General features: G+C 39.8%; 1 protein-coding gene across 2 annotated transcripts; it reads left to right on the top strand.

Moving 5' to 3' along the window:
• Positions 1 to 2332: 2332 nt before the first annotated feature.
• Positions 2333 to 9576, top strand: spata6l (spermatogenesis associated 6-like). 2 transcript variants are annotated; one of them, XM_019261089.2, is made up of 13 exons: positions 2333 to 2479; positions 3367 to 3504; positions 3702 to 3750; positions 3834 to 3875; positions 4010 to 4134; positions 4269 to 4361; positions 4539 to 4790; positions 6353 to 6452; positions 6683 to 6729; positions 7364 to 7476; positions 7750 to 7843; positions 8749 to 8835; positions 9456 to 9576. In XM_019261089.2, exons 1-12 carry the CDS (start codon positions 2432 to 2434, stop codon positions 8809 to 8811), a joined length of 1164 nt encoding a protein of 387 aa, XP_019116634.2. In that variant the 5' UTR covers positions 2333 to 2431; the 3' UTR covers positions 8812 to 8835; positions 9456 to 9576. The 2 variants fall into 2 exon arrangements, with proteins under 2 accessions (XP_019116634.2, XP_027143831.1); XM_027288030.1 differs by lacking the exon at positions 2333 to 2479 and having other exon boundaries at positions 3498 to 3578.
• The last annotated feature ends 5870 nt before the right edge of the window (positions 9577 to 15446 follow it).

Genomic DNA, 15446 nt, shown 5'->3' with positions numbered 1-15446 from the left:
ACGCGCGCAAGCGCCATTTCGGTCAAATGTTTATTTTTCTGTGATTAGGTGAGCTGCATAAACCGTGCTCTCCCGAAATGTGAATAATTATCTAAAAATATTAACTTTTGTTTAAGTACCCTATCTACTGTGTTTAAAAGATATGGTACAGGGTTAGGTGAAATGTTTCAATGTTTTATTTTCCTGTGATAAGGGGCGGGCATACGGAGTTGCCAAGGCCCCGTGACTCGTGTGAATGTGAAATAAACGACGGCGTCGTCCGAGCCGCAAATACAACGACCGTGTCCGACTCGTCCCTCCTCTACACCCCCCAAACACAACACAACACAACGCAGAGTCCCTGGGTGGAGTTTACATGTTGATTCAATGTTTATGTTTTATTGTTGGCTTCTTTATATTTTTTATGTTTTCTTTTCTTTTCTTGTTTTAACATTTTGCTCTTACTTTGTGACCTTGCTCATGTTCAGTGCACCAAAGTGTAGCCCTGTCATATTTCAAATTGAATAACAATTTCTATTATTTTTGTATGATTTTCTTCCTGCTGAATATTATTCTGTATTTGTAAACATAAATAAATAAAGTCACTAGCCTCAGAGACTTACACTGTGCTTCACTTCATCTTTTTCTTCTCTTATTGTCACATTGCAGCAGCTTTTTCATCACAATTGTTGTTCAAGACAATAATTGTTGTTTCTTTTTGCATCTCTGTTTCTCTGAGTGTGTACAGCAGCATGGTATCTAGTGAGCTTCAGAGGTGTTGGGTTAGAGTTAGGTGTGTTTTTGAACTCTGAACAGAGGCCTGAACACGATCTGGAGGCAGCTGGTTCCTCAGAGATAAAGGTTGAATATGTTATAATATATATAGTATAGTATACACAGTATTAACAGAATGAACACAGTGAAATGAATGCAGGTACATATAGTTGGGAGGGGGTGTAGATGGATGGATGCAGGATCATGCTGCAGAGGCCCCTAGTGTGTCACCAACACATTTCATTACATCCAGAGTCAGAAGCATCATAAGTGTGGTTATGAGGAGTACCACTGGGTGTGAGGGGATTCTTTGGGGCCAACTGGATGAAATCAGGGCAGGAGGTGATAGAGTGTGATGATCCTCGACACGATCAGCAGCGGTCATTGGTTAAAAACAGATTTGGTGGCTCAGCATTAAAATCAGTGCAGATCAGATCCTGATTCAGTGCCACGTCAACAATAATGTCAAACATCATTTAGTTTTCATCAACATGATGATGTTACTGATAGATATTTACTAGGGCTGTCAATCGATTAAAAAACAACTAATTAATCGCAAAGAAATCTGTAATTAATCGTGATTAATTTATCAATAAATGTATCAATAAATTAATTGCATTTTTCTGAGACTGAAGCTTATAATGAATATGTATTCATGTAAATGATCAAATCAATGTAGAATAAACACAGAGAAAGTATATTTAAATTCATTCATTTTATTGGGTTAAGGTGCACATATGCACAGTGCAAACAGAAAAAAGCCAGAATGAGGAAATATACTGACGAGTGCCACACTCCTGTAGTGTAGACTGGGTGTTTTGCTTTGAGGTGATATGTTAAAGTCGTGTTACTTCTGTGGAATTTAAATTCGGCTTTGCAAACTGTGCAAATTGCCTTGTTTTTGTCCAACGAGCCGTCGGGCAACTTTTTAAAATGAAATGTTCCCCCTAAAAGTCCGTCCTTATCCATCTTTCCACCATAGACTCTCCTTTAGTTAGGATAGATCATAGACATATATACAGACTCTCCTTTAGTTAGGATAGATCATAGACATATATACATAGACTCTCCTTTAGTTAGGATAGATCATAGACATATACATAGACTCTCCTTTAGTTAGGATAGATCATAGACATATATACATAGACTCTCCTTTAGTTAGGATAGATCATAGACATATACATAGACGCCTCATTGAGCAGGTTGGTCCGTTGCTGCGATACGTTAACGCGTCCGCCATATTGGATGTGGCAGATCTGCCCGTAAACTAATACAAGCAGGGCCGGTTTTAGCTATGGGCAATGTGGGCGACCGTGCAGGGCGCAGTCTCCGTGAGGGCTTTAAGTTAATGCCTCTTATACACCCATTCACACACACACACTAATATATCTGGGAAACAAAGCTCTACTTTGCCACATCCAAATGGCGGCGAAGTCGACGTACGATTCAGCGCGATTAATTTTTTTAACGCGTTAATTGTTTAAAATGAATCGACAAAATTAACGCGTTAATTTTGACAGCACTAATATTTCCTCTTGCAGCAGCAGCTGCGGAAGAGAGCGGAGAAACGGACGCACCAAACCGGAAGTTGTGGTGTCCATGGTAACAAGGTAAAGTGACGCTAAACCGAAGTAGACTGTGTTCGGCTGCAGCTGCAGCTCTTTGACAGAAGAGTCAAATGTCCAGAAAAGCGCTGAAAGTCGTGGTGGAGTTAAACTTCAGAGCGGTAAGACTCGGCTCCATGGTCACCTCCACCGGATGTTACGTTACACTGAGGCTGTTTTCAGACAGACAGAGAGACAGACAGACACACAGACAGACACACAGACAGACTGTGTGGTGTGAATGTGTTCTTACAGACAGGTCTGCTCTTCCTCCAACACTGAATGACGTGTAATCAAGTATTCTGACAGTGTAACTAAAGAAACTAAACATTTTTTCACATTTGTTTGTAATCTGATTACATGTAATCTATTACAAGCCAAACCTCTGAACAGAGGTATTAGACATGAATAGATCATATAGAGTGTATGTAGACTTGGACCTGTCATACGTCAGTTATGTCAAAATAAGAATCAAATATAATAAATCCTATTACAGTATGTGGGACTGGATCTAGTTGGACAAGGAGGAATAAAAAAGTAAAATCAGAAGAACAGTTGACACATTTTCACTCTTTCTTTTAATGTTTCCTGTCCATCCCATATATGAGAATGTGCCATTAAAGGTCCAGTGTGTCAGATTTACTCTATTCACAGAATATGGCAATGGAATATGATATCCATAACTATGTCTGCTTTAATGTATAATCACCTGAAAATAAGAATCATTATGTTTTTGTTAACTTAGAATGAGGCTTTTAAATCTATCCTCCTATGTTAAACATATGTTCATGTTATGTCTCTACAGTATGGACAAATTAAACTAGCTCTAGACTGTTCACTCCACAATGTTCATGCGTTTTGCAGCTGTCATAGTTTATCTTTTACACTTGGAAGCACTTGGAAGTTTTTCTTGCATTGCAAAGTGGAGCCAGTTTGTTCGATTGAACGCACATTATTCTGTCAGTGTGGAACAATAATTTGTTTTTATGATTTTTATGATGCTCCTCAGGTTTCATGTCCTGGAGTTCATCTCTCAGCCAAGGATGATATCTACCTCAGCATGTGCTTCATGGGCCAGTACCGTCAGTCTGAATGTCTCCCTGCCATCTTTCCTCTGCTGTTTCATGAGAAGATGACCTTTGAAAAGGCAGGTCTTTAATTATGATCCACGCGGAGGGAAGGACAGCTATGATGACGTGAAGTGTGAATGATCTGAATGAAGTACATGAAATGTGTTGTTGCATTTACTCAAAGATTTTAATCAGTAACGAGTTATTCTTCTGAGACATGTCTATATTGAACAGCATAAATAAACCTGACAAACAAAATACTTTGTTTGTTAAGATTTTCAGGCATGCAGTTGACCCTGGAGACATCGCTGTAATGCTTGAGTGTAAGTTAAAGCCTACAATATTCCTATAATTTCTCTGGAGGAACACGTCTGATATGGCTCTAACTTGATACCTTTCTCATCAGATGAGACGGTCAGAATTGAACTGGTGCAGCTGATTCCTCCAGGTGAGCTTGTCTCTCTTTTATATCCACTCTTCTGTGTTCCACTGATTCTAATTACAGCTTTTACCGCAGACACAACATAAACCAGCTTCTCTTTCCTGTTTCCACACAAGAATGTGTCTGCTCTGTGTTTGCAGTGGGTGACACTCTGGCGTGGTTTGAAGAAGATGCTCGACGTTTCTTATTCCCAGAGCCCAAACTGGTTCCCTCCTTCTCTGGAGTGGATCGAGAGGTCCTGATGACCCGAGCACCTCACTTTCCAGTAGGTCCGGTGCAATAACGTTGTGCATGTCTGTTTTTAAGCATGTGGCTTAAAGGTACCACGCGTAGCCTTTTCTCATGGACTCATTACTAGAACATTGTGTTACAAATATCTCCTCTCCTCTCTTTTTTCAGGGTATCGCTCCCAGGTTGGAGTTTTCCACCAAAACAACCATCATGGAGTGTTCAGCTGATGCAGAGACTTACATTTACCCCAACAAACCCTTGGTAAACATTATATTATGTGGCTCAAAATGTAATAAATCAAATTGCATCATATCTGAGATGATGGTGTGCCTGCTGCTGCAACAGCTGCTAACCACTGTAACAGATGACCATGGATGAGTTGTTCATTTTATATTTAGGCTGTAGATCTCTTTGAGATTTTCACTCTTTTGTTTCCAGAGGCCATTGATCAAGAGGAACAGGAAACGCTCGAGCAGGGCGAGGACCTCATCTCCTCAGAGGAAACCACCTCAAAACCTCAGAAGGATACGAAGCGGGAGGGAAAGACACAGCAAGTCACCGTTAAACATGTCCAGATCGCGGTCCCTGTCCCCTCGGAGGGCTGGAAACACCCAGCGTTTGGCCCGACTCAGACTGGACTCTGCAACTCCGGGCCCTGCAGACTGGGACACAAGCAGCACCTCCCAGCCTGTAAGCACACACAACATGCTTAGGCCACTTCCAGCCAGCAGATGGCAGAGAAGAGCTGAGTTAGATAGGTCTCCACACAGTTGTTTCAGTTAGTGTACTCAAACTCAACCTCTCTCATCTCATAGATTCTCTCCTGTGCATGTAATGATTCACACCTGAGAAGGTTTGAGAGTCGTAGACATTAGTAAATACTTAAATTTGACATCATCAGAGATGTAAGCATGTTCTCAAACTGTGCAGAGAACTGTGTTTTAGGGACTGCTAATCGTCTGATATTTAACTGAGGAAACAAAGTTGTTCCAGATAACAGGCAGATGATTTAGTAAAGTTTGTGACTGTGAAATTAGTAACATTTAATAAAAAACAAAATATATCAATATCAGAGTAGGAAAAAAAGACTAGTGTGTAGAATTTAGTGGTACCAAACTGATTGCCAACCCTTCGCCTCAACCTCTCCTTCCTATTGTGAAGGAAAAACTACAGCAGCAAAAAACACAACTGTAGAAACATGGTGGTCCAACATGAGCCGGGCTCTGTGGAAGAAGTCTCGTAAATGTAGATACCTGAATCTTACATACTGGTTCTTGAAATTTGAAGTGAGTTTGGGGTTTAAAACCCATGTAAAGGCATTTCTGAGATTTCTTTCAAAATACATTTAATATGTTGGAAAACAGCTGAAAACGTGAAAAGACATTGAATGATATATTAGTGAAATGTCGAGTTAAAGGTTCAAACAGTTTTCCACCAGTTTTTAGTCCAGGATTTTGTGGGCGGTCCTTAAAGGGTGGCTCGGGCGTGGCTTCAGCACATTCAGCGGACACGCCCCCACAGTCCCGGAGCTTCATGAACTTGTTGATATTTTTAATAATTCAAATTTGGCTGGATGGTTAATAACTTTCTTTCTTGGTCTGACAAACTTGGAACACATACTTATTCTGACTGACTCTAAATTCTGTGAACTGTGACCACAAGCGACAATTACAATTGCACATTGAATTTTCCTTTGTTTCCCAAGATTGAGTTAGTTGCTTAAAAGACATTATCATTGAGTGAGTGATTAAACACAGGAAACAACACATACTAACAACACATACTGTATGTCTGCTGATGAGCTGTAATTCGTTTACTGTTTGTTTTTCCATTAGAAATTCTAAAATATGGTGTAAAAGTATAGATGTAAAGTCTAACATCTGACTGAATAACATCTCTTAAACAAAAATCTATGTAGCCAAAACATGAGCTACTGCTTACACCAAACCAAATAAGGCAGAAACAACAAATCCCCTGAGTGTACTGAATTAAACGTGTGTGTTTGATTAGTTATAAATTCATTATAAATTGTGATTTCTTCTTTGAAAAGTTACACAGCCTCACTGTTTTTCTGATTTTGCTGTAGTTTTAAATTCGTACCAGTTTACAATATCTGTGTTGAGCCTCAAACCAGTGTCTTTTTATAGTCCCAATAAAATGCAACCTCCTTCTGCCAAAACAGCTTCAGTCCTGCTTGTGTACATCCTGTAGCAGTTCGACCTGCTCACTGTTGTTCTCCTGTATGTATGTAGATGCTGGCTTCGTGGCCTGGAGCCAGTCGTTCTGCCTCGCCCCACCGCTCTGCAGTGTTTACCAACTCCTCTTCACCTTTGACCAGGTCTTCATCCACAGGTAGAAACTCCTCATATAAAGCTGCTTTGTTGTTACTAAACAGGGTTTATAGTCTAAAACAACTTACCATAACGGCTCATAACATTTACCATTATCGTTATACTGCTCTGTTGACATGACTCACTGTTGGTTTGATGATAAAAATGTACCATAAGTTACCTATTATGACCTCCTTATACTACCCTCCAATACTGCCTTATACTTATAATTTTCCTCTTTTTTTGTTTCAGAGAGATATTCTCCTACTGGCAGAAGAAAATCTTTAACCAGTGGTTTGGTAGAAAGAGTTTATTTTCTTCCTCTTTGACTTCTGACCTCTGATTAGCCTAGCTTAGCATAAAGAGAGGATGCAGGGGGAAGCAGCTAGCCTGGCTGTGTCCAAAGTTCAAAAGTAAAATGTACCAACGGCTCTAAAGCAGGTTCAGCCTCCTGGAGTCTTGTCTTCACAGCAGGAAGGTGTATTTTGGAGCCTGGACATTGGAACTAAGGTAGAAGCTGGCCCTTGGTTTCCAGTTTTTATGCTAAGCTAGCCACGCCCTGACTCAAGCTCCATAAAGTCATAAACAAAAGATTAATTTCCATTTTCTCCATGAAGAAAAAACATCCTGGAACTTTGAAATACAAGATTAGAACCCGTGACTCCCAAATGAAGTGATGTTTATCAATCAGTAATGTTTGTATACATCAATTAAGAAACACAAAAATGTAGATTTGCCATGTGAATCTCTTCAATCGAGTGTCTCAATATACCATAAACGTAAGTTACTGATGGAATCTTTAAGAACTGCCATTGAGAACAGTGTTAGAGAATGGAACGAACCACTTGCAGTTATGTAGATGTATTAATACGATGATTATCTGATAATGAAAGATACCAATAGAACGTCACTCCTCTCTGCTTCCATCGACAGGTTGGAGGGATATCAGGAGATGAATCCAGCTCTTCAGAAACACAAGACTACCACCAAGATCCTGACCCTTCAAGACTGTGGCAGTCTTACAGGGAACAGGCCAGGCACAGCAGGTCCTTTGCTCGACTAGTTTTGAATATTGACATCTATAGTATAATCATGCACATCACTATAACGGTAGAGAATATAATATGATAATCTAATAAAATATTTCCGCATATGCAAACTCTAAAGAAGATTGTGTGTTGGGGCTGTTAGTTCATCTTTTCTTTCCACGTTTCATTAAGATAACAGTTAAGGTGGCAAGATGACAGATGATGTTAATTTTTCAAACAAGTAATGATGACTCATAAAATCTGATTCCTTGATTATTGGTATCATGTCAGGTCTCAGTCCGACCCACACAGAGAATGGGAAGAGGTCCAAGAGCGTGTCAGGGGACTCCTCACCACACCAAAAGCTATACGCCGACTTCACTATGTAAGTAATACATTAGATATCACAGCATCAGTGTGTGTTTCAGTCTGGTGTGTTGCCAGTTCTACAGGCCACTTGTCTTTTGGTTCAGTTGTTGCAGTATTGCAGTTGTAGATGTACAAATAAGAGTATTTTGCCCTTACTACCCCTTCGTGTTTTTATCTAAGAACTGCCCTCCAAACATTTTCTCCATTGAAGTGTCTGCAGGAAGTGTTGAGTTTTACCGATGGTTAACTTAGTAGTGAACAAAAAAAAAAAAACAGATTTGAAGGAATCTGTTTATAAAGTGATATTTGTGTTTCATTAAGGAAGACTGGATTCAAAGTTGATTTTATTATTCTTGTACAAGAAGGAGCATTTAACAGTGCAAGACACAAAGAGGGTTACAGAGAAAAGGCTCCTTGAGGAGCTCTAACAGTTGGTTCTTATACATTTCTTTAAAAAGATGGGCTGTCTCTGACACCTCCCACCTGATACAGATAATATCATAACATTCCTTTTTGGTTTTTTGCTCAGTAATGAACATTATGTATCAAAATGACACTTCTCAGGCCTTTGTCTCATGTCTCTCCTGTCCTTGAACTACTGATCTACAATAATCTCTCCCTGTCATCCTCAGCAAAACACAGTCCAAATAAGGGAAGTGCATGCGACATGCAAAAAACAGGAAACACACACATTATATGAGTTAAAACATCTGAACCCCAGTTTAAATCCTAATTTTTATAACAATATGAGAATTTAATAGAGAAGGTTTGTTATTGCTTTGTAGTTTTTTTTTCAAGGCAAACCTTTAATGGGAGTTTGTGTCGTTTGCTACTTTAATGCATAAATGACTGTAGGAACGCATTAAAAATGACATATTAAGGATAAAACAAGTAAAGAATATAACTGTGACTATGTTTTAGGGGGCCACACACTCTGAGATAGACAGGGTTTTAGCCCAGCGGTCCATCTCTCCAGGTCCATGACGTCCTGGGCCAGGCTCTGGAAAGGTGAGTTGGTCTCCATGAGGTTCACCTTTGCCCTCTTGGGACGTCCAGGTGATCTAGTGGTTAAAATGCATGTCATTCTAACATCTCTGGCATGATTCTGGTTAGCGAACTTTGTTGCAAGTTAATCCACTTTCTCTCTCTATGCTGTGAGGTATCCAGTACAGGCAGAAAAAGAGTCAGAAAATAGTTTCATTAGCTGACACTTGCAGCTCAGACATGATGTAAAGACAGTGAACAGTAAACAGTGGAAAACAGTGGAAAAGAAACATCTTTTATACCTTTCTTTTATTGTCTTGTCATTCATTATCTGTTTATATACCAGCCTCCACCTAAATAAATTATTGGTAAAGCTGTTAAAATATACATTAATAAACAATTATATTGGCTTACAACTACTTTATAGTGTGTTACAAACCTTTTATGAAATGTTAATTAGTGACCTAGATATCAAAAATGCTGTTTAATTTCCTAAAATGCTAAATGGTTTAAAACTTTGCCTCTAGAGGGCAGTAACTGTACCATGAATACCAAGTTAAGTAACATTTCTGAGGCACTTAAACGACAGTTGTGTCATTATTTCATGTTTGTGATGTCAGATCTGTGTTTTCCGTCACCTCTAGGGAAAGAGACCATCACCTTGCCAATGAAGTCCTCAGATGTCAAGACTCTTGTGATAATTGTGTGTGTAAAACAGAGACGTGTTTGACTGCAGTGGTTTGATTAATGCCTACACAACCTGTATTCATGACAAAATAAAGTGTTTTATGTTCAAATAAACCTCATTGTTATATCTAAGGTTCAGCAAAGCCAGGTGGCAGTAGTACGAGTTTGATGTCATAAGGCGCCATCCCGTTAATCTATCAAGTTGACATTGTGGAGTCCTCAGGTAAATCATCCAAAGGCCATTAAAAGCTAATTGTGTCTGTGGCGATGCAGCTCTGTGTGAACTACTGCTATATATCAGAGAAATAGCTGCTCACTGCTGTATGACTATGAGGCATTAAGCACAGACTCCATCAGGAACATTGTGATCTATTGTTGAATGGCTGCTGAAATAGAACTCTATTCTGGTGTTATAAGCAGTCAAACTATAGGCCATCGAGGCAGTCCAGTTTTTTTTTAATGGTTTGCTTGGTCAGTTTTAACAAAAGTCTCTAAATAACAGTTTGAAACTAGCTGTTGTCTCAAAAGAGTCAAAAGACTGTAGCTTATGAGGTTTTGTGCCGAGCCTTCAGCCTACGGCCTAACAGCAGGAAGATGCTGCACTGCTCTGGTCCTGCATGCATGCCTTTCCTGTATTGTGCTGTATCGTCACGGTCACCAGTTTGACTCCAGAGGCAGAGCGGCACAACATCACTGCATCAGAACAACAAAACTGATCAAAAAATGGTCAGCAAGCACCAAGTGCTCCATGTTGGACACCACCACAGAGGTGAAATATTTCACTCTGATCCACGACATGTGATTAAGGTGATCAAGGTAGGCAATGCCTTTTACTGCATTGATCAGTTGTAATGGAAAAAACAGTCATGCCAGTCATAATGATGACCACAGAGTACTCTTACAGAGACCAACAGTTAATACAAAGACTTATCCAATGATGTCTAGACCAGCTTGTTCAACTTTTGTCGAAGCAAAAGTGTTTATGCCTGCTTCAAATAGTCACACTCGAAGGCAGTGACAGTGTAAGCGAATTTTCTGTTCTAAAGTTGTGGTTACGCACGGTCAAGCACATGTAGGAATAAAGTTAAATCTTAGATTGGTATGGAGACACTGACTTCTCTCCTTGAGATGCAGAGCAGCTGTACGTTTGTGTTTAGGAAGGCATCCTTTCTGATCATTACCATTGCTCACAGGTCTTTCTTACAGGATTTCTTCCAAGCTGGACCACTAAAATAAGCACTGCTAACTATTGGGGAATTTCTTGACTTCCATCTTTAAATGGAACACATTGTACAGTACAATATTCTGCTGTAAACTACTGGCAGTTCAGTTTCTACCACAATCTGAGATAACTACTACTTGCAGTTTCTCCTAATGCACATAGATTGATGTTGTCCGAGAATACATATCTCTGTTATCTATCACCATTAGCATGTGATGGATAACAGTGTCACTGAGTTGTGTTGAGGTGGATTTTTTTTTTCCTGCAAGCAGATTTGAAAGGTATTTGGCTCAAACTCTAGCAATGGTGTAAAGTGAACCAATCAAATAAGGGCCGCTTTTACTACTATATTAATTGTGTTTATGAAAACAGGCACCATTTTGATCATTTCAATGGTAACCAAGGTCAGAGGATACGGCTGTGTCATTCCCTAGACACAACAGATAGGTACATCACGCTGAAGTCTCTAAAGAGTCAGATAATGTTGCTAAGGTCAACATATTTATTTGTTTGTAGACTAATGACCAATTGGCAACTACCTTATACTGTATTGCCTGACCATTATACCAACAGGGACATTGTATTCAAATACATACTTTAATATGGAGTTGGTCCCCATTTGCATCTGAAACAGCTTCTACTCTTCTTGGAAGGCTTTACACAAAATTTTGTTTGTTTCTGTGGGAATTTGTGCCTATTCATTCTGTAGAGCATTCATGAGGACTGATGTTGGACGAGAAGGCCTGGCTAGCAATCTCCGTTCCAGTTCATCCCAAAGGTGCTCAGTATATAATTACACTTGGCGGCTCCGAGTGCTGGAAAATAAATTTACTTTTTAAAACAGTATTTACCGTATTTTCACAGACATAAGGGCGCATATAAACGTCTTATTTTTTTACAAAAAGTGCGGCGCGCGCCCTATAGTGCAGTGCGCCCTATGTGTGTTGTTAAACCTGTGTTGAAACAACGTGCCCATCTCACGCCAAGTGAAAAAAAAGTGAAAACAAATGACGCTGCACTGTGTTATTTTCCGGAGTCGACAAAGGAACTCCGCTGGACATCGGTGTGAACCGCCGTTCAAAGTAAGGCTGCGAGCGGCGTGGGAGCGATGGATGACCGAGCTGGAGACCACAGTTTCACAAAGAGTGGAAGCGCGCCGGGAAGTTACGACACGGTTTGCGGAGGATTGTAGAGGCGTGGGCTAACGTTGTACTGGCACGTTGTTCGAGCTTTCGCAAAAGCCGGCATCATTCCGAGGGGCCGCAAGGCAGGAGGAAGTGACTCTGACCAGCGAAGAAGTGGAACTGGCATATTTGATTTAGCGCAGCTGTTTACTCAGAAACGGAGGATGAGGACTTCGATGGGTTTTGATGTGTGCTGTGGTAATGTGCTTAAAAAATGTTAGTACTTTGTATAAAGAACTTAAATAACACAACAAACTCAGTTTTGCTCCCCGCTCTATTTTTTAAATATGCACACTTGTAACTTGTGTGTGTTGTTGTAAGGCGGTGCGCCATATATGTGAGTAGACTGCGCCTTTTCGTACGGTGCCTTATGGTCTGAAATACAGTATGTATTTTATTTGTGTTAGTTATTGTTTTAGTGTTTTAGTTCTAAATGGAAGATCTTGATGCGATCTTGAAATATTAAATATTAAAATATTAATAAAATAGTATGATTTTTATTGTTTTTTGTCGCTCAAAAATAAACGTCATACTCGCGAAGCCGGTATTCCGCCGAACCTTCCAACTTTCAACCCCAACAAGGCCAGATAGGGAAATCTAAAAAAAGAAAAATATCAGAGGAAAATAGATGTTCAATGATGTCTGGGCAGACTCATTTGCTTTTCAAGAACTCAGAATGTTCAAAATGTGTTCATTAAATTAAATTTAATTTTTCTGTAGCACTTGTGGATTTCATAAGTAACACTTTATAGCCCATCTCAAAAGGGTAGTCAAAGCACTAATAAGGTGTATGTTTATTTTTTACTTTCTAATAAATGCGTTTTTGCTCCATTTAGATGTCAAAAAGTATTGCGGGCTCTCAGTGGGTTTTTTTTTGTGAAACCGGGTTCAAATGGCTCTTTTGGTGTTAAAGGTTGCCGACCCCTGGTCAGGGAATGACACAGCCGTATCCTCTGACCTTGGTTACCATTGAAATGATCAAAATGGGCCTGTTTTCATAAACACAATTAATATGTAGTAAAAAGCGGCCCTTATTTGATTGGTTCACTTTACCACATTGCTAGAGTTTGAGCCAAATACCTTCAAATCTGCTTGCAGGAAAAAAAAAAATCCACCTCAACACAATCAGTGACACTGTTACCATCACATGCAATGGTGATAGATAACAGAGATGTATTCTCGGACAACATCACTATGTGCATTAGGGAAACTGCAAGTAGTAGTTATCTCAGATTGTGGTAGAAACTGAACTGCCAGTAGTTTACAGCAGAATATGTACTGTACAATGGGTTCCATTTAAAGATGGAAGTCAAGAAATTCCCACAATAGTTAGCAGTGCTTATTTTAGTGGTCCAGCTGGAAGAAATCCTGTAAGAAAGACCTGTGAGCAATGGTAAGGAAGAAAGGATGCCTTCCTAAACACAAACGTACAGCTCTCTGCATCTCAAGGAGAGAAGTCAGTGTCTCCATACCAATCTAAGATTTAACTTTATTCCTACATGTGCTTGACCGTGCGTAACCACAACTTTAGAACAGAAAATCGTTACACTGTCACGCCTTCGAGCGGCGTTAGTATGATGTGGGCGCAGCACTTTTGCACACGAAAAGAAAAATCGGTATTTTGATACTTTAGTATTAGGTCACGACCACTGTTACAAGTCTCACAGCACTCGACGCTGTGCCGACTTTCGAGTGTGACTATTTGAGCAGGCATAAACTTTGCTTCGACAAGTTCAACAAGCTGTCTAGACTCATTGGATAGTCTTGTAGAACTGTTGGTCTCTGTAAGATACTCTGTGGTCATCATTATGACGGCTGACTGTGTTTTGTTTCCATTACAACTGATCATGCAGTAAAAGGCTTGCTACTTGATCACCTAATCACATGTCGTGGATCAGAGTGAAATATTTCACCTCTGTGGTGGTGTCCAACATGGAGCATTGGTGCTTGCTGACCATTTTTTGATCAGTTTTGTTGTTTCTGATGCAGTGATGTTGTGCCGCTCTGCCTCTGGAGTAAAACTGGTGACCGTGACGATACAGCACAATAACAGGAAGGCATGCATGCAGGACCAGAGCAGTGCAGCATCTTCCTGCTGTTAGGCCGTAGGCTGAAGGCTCGGCACAAAACCTCAAACTACAGTCTTTTGACTCTTTTGAGACAACAGCTAGTTTCAAACTGTTATTTAGAGACTTTTGTTAAAACTGACCAAGCAAACCATTAAAAAAAACTGGACTGCCTCGATGGCCTATAGTTTGACTGCTATAACACCAGAATAGAGTTCTATTTCAGCAGCCATTCAACAATAGATCACAAGGTTCCTGATGGAGTCTGTGCTTAATGCCTCATAGTCATACAGCAGTGAGCAGCTATTTCTCTGATATATAGCAGTAGTCACACAGAGCTGCATCGCCACAGACACAATTAGCTTTTAATGGCCTTTGGATGATTTACCTGAGGACTCCCACAGGTCAACTTGATAGATAACGGGATGGCGCCTTATGACATCAAACTCGTACTACTGCCACCTGGCTTTGCTGAACCTGATATAACAATGAGGTTTATTTGAACATAAAACACTTATTTTGTCATGAATACAGGTTGTGTAGGCATTAATCAAACCACCGCAGTCAAACACGTCTCTGTTTTTACACACACAATTATCACAAGAGTCTTGACATCTGAGGACTTCATTGGCAAGGTGATGGTCTCTTTCCCTAGAGGTGACGGAAAACCAGATCTGACATCACAAAACATGAAAATTGACACAACGTCGTTTAAAGTGCCTCAGAAATGTTACTTAACTTGGTATTCATGGTACATTACTGCCCTCTAGAGGCAAAGTTTTAAACCATTTAGATTTTAGGAAATTAAACAGCATTTTTTGATATCTAGGTCACTAATTAACATTTCATAAAAGGTTGTAACACACTATAAAGTAGTTGTAAGCCAATATAATGTTATTATATGTATATTTTAACAGCTTTACCAATAATTTAATTTAGGGGGAGGCTGGTATAAAACAGATAATGAAGGACAAGACAATAAAAGAAAGGTAAAAGAGTGTTTCTTTTCCACTGTTTTCCACGTTTTACTGTTCACTGTCTTTACATCATGTCTGAGCTGCAAGTGTCAGCTAATGAAACTATTTTCTGACTCTTTTTCTGGCTGTACTGGATACCTCAAGCATAGAGAGAGAAAGTGGTTAACTTGCAACAAAGTTCGCTAACCAGAATCATCAAGCCAGAGATGTTAGAATACATGCATTTTAACCACTAGATCACCTGGACGTCCCAAGAGGGCAAAGGTGAACCTCATGGAGACCAACTCACCTTTCCAGAGCCTGGCCCAGGACGTCATGGACCTGGAGAATGGACCGGGGCTAAAACCCTGTCTATCTCAGAGTGTGTGGCCCCCTAAAACAAGTCACAGTTATATTCTTTACATTGTTTTATCCTTAATATGTCATTTTTAATGCGTTCCTACAGTCATTTATGCATTAAAGTAGCAAACGACACAAACTCCCATTAAAGGTTTGCCTT

This window comes from Larimichthys crocea, chromosome XIV, assembly GCF_000972845.2.
Source record: "Larimichthys crocea isolate SSNF chromosome XIV, L_crocea_2.0, whole genome shotgun sequence".
NCBI classification, from domain to species: domain Eukaryota; kingdom Metazoa; phylum Chordata; class Actinopteri; family Sciaenidae; genus Larimichthys; species Larimichthys crocea.
This window is presented reverse-complemented; position numbering and strand designations above follow the sequence as displayed.

Bases quoted from the DNA above. Each gene is read 5' to 3' on its own strand.
- spata6l (XM_019261089.2), top strand. From the start codon at position 2,432: ATGTCCAGAAAAGCGCTGAAAGTCGTGGTGGAGTTAAACTTCAGAGCG. The intron at 3,751-3,833 runs GTAAGTTAAAGC...CTTTCTCATCAG, and splicing joins CATCGCTGTAATGCTTGAGT to ATGAGACGGTCAGAATTGAA. The intron at 4,362-4,538 runs GTAAACATTATA...TTTTGTTTCCAG, and splicing joins TTTACCCCAACAAACCCTTG to AGGCCATTGATCAAGAGGAA.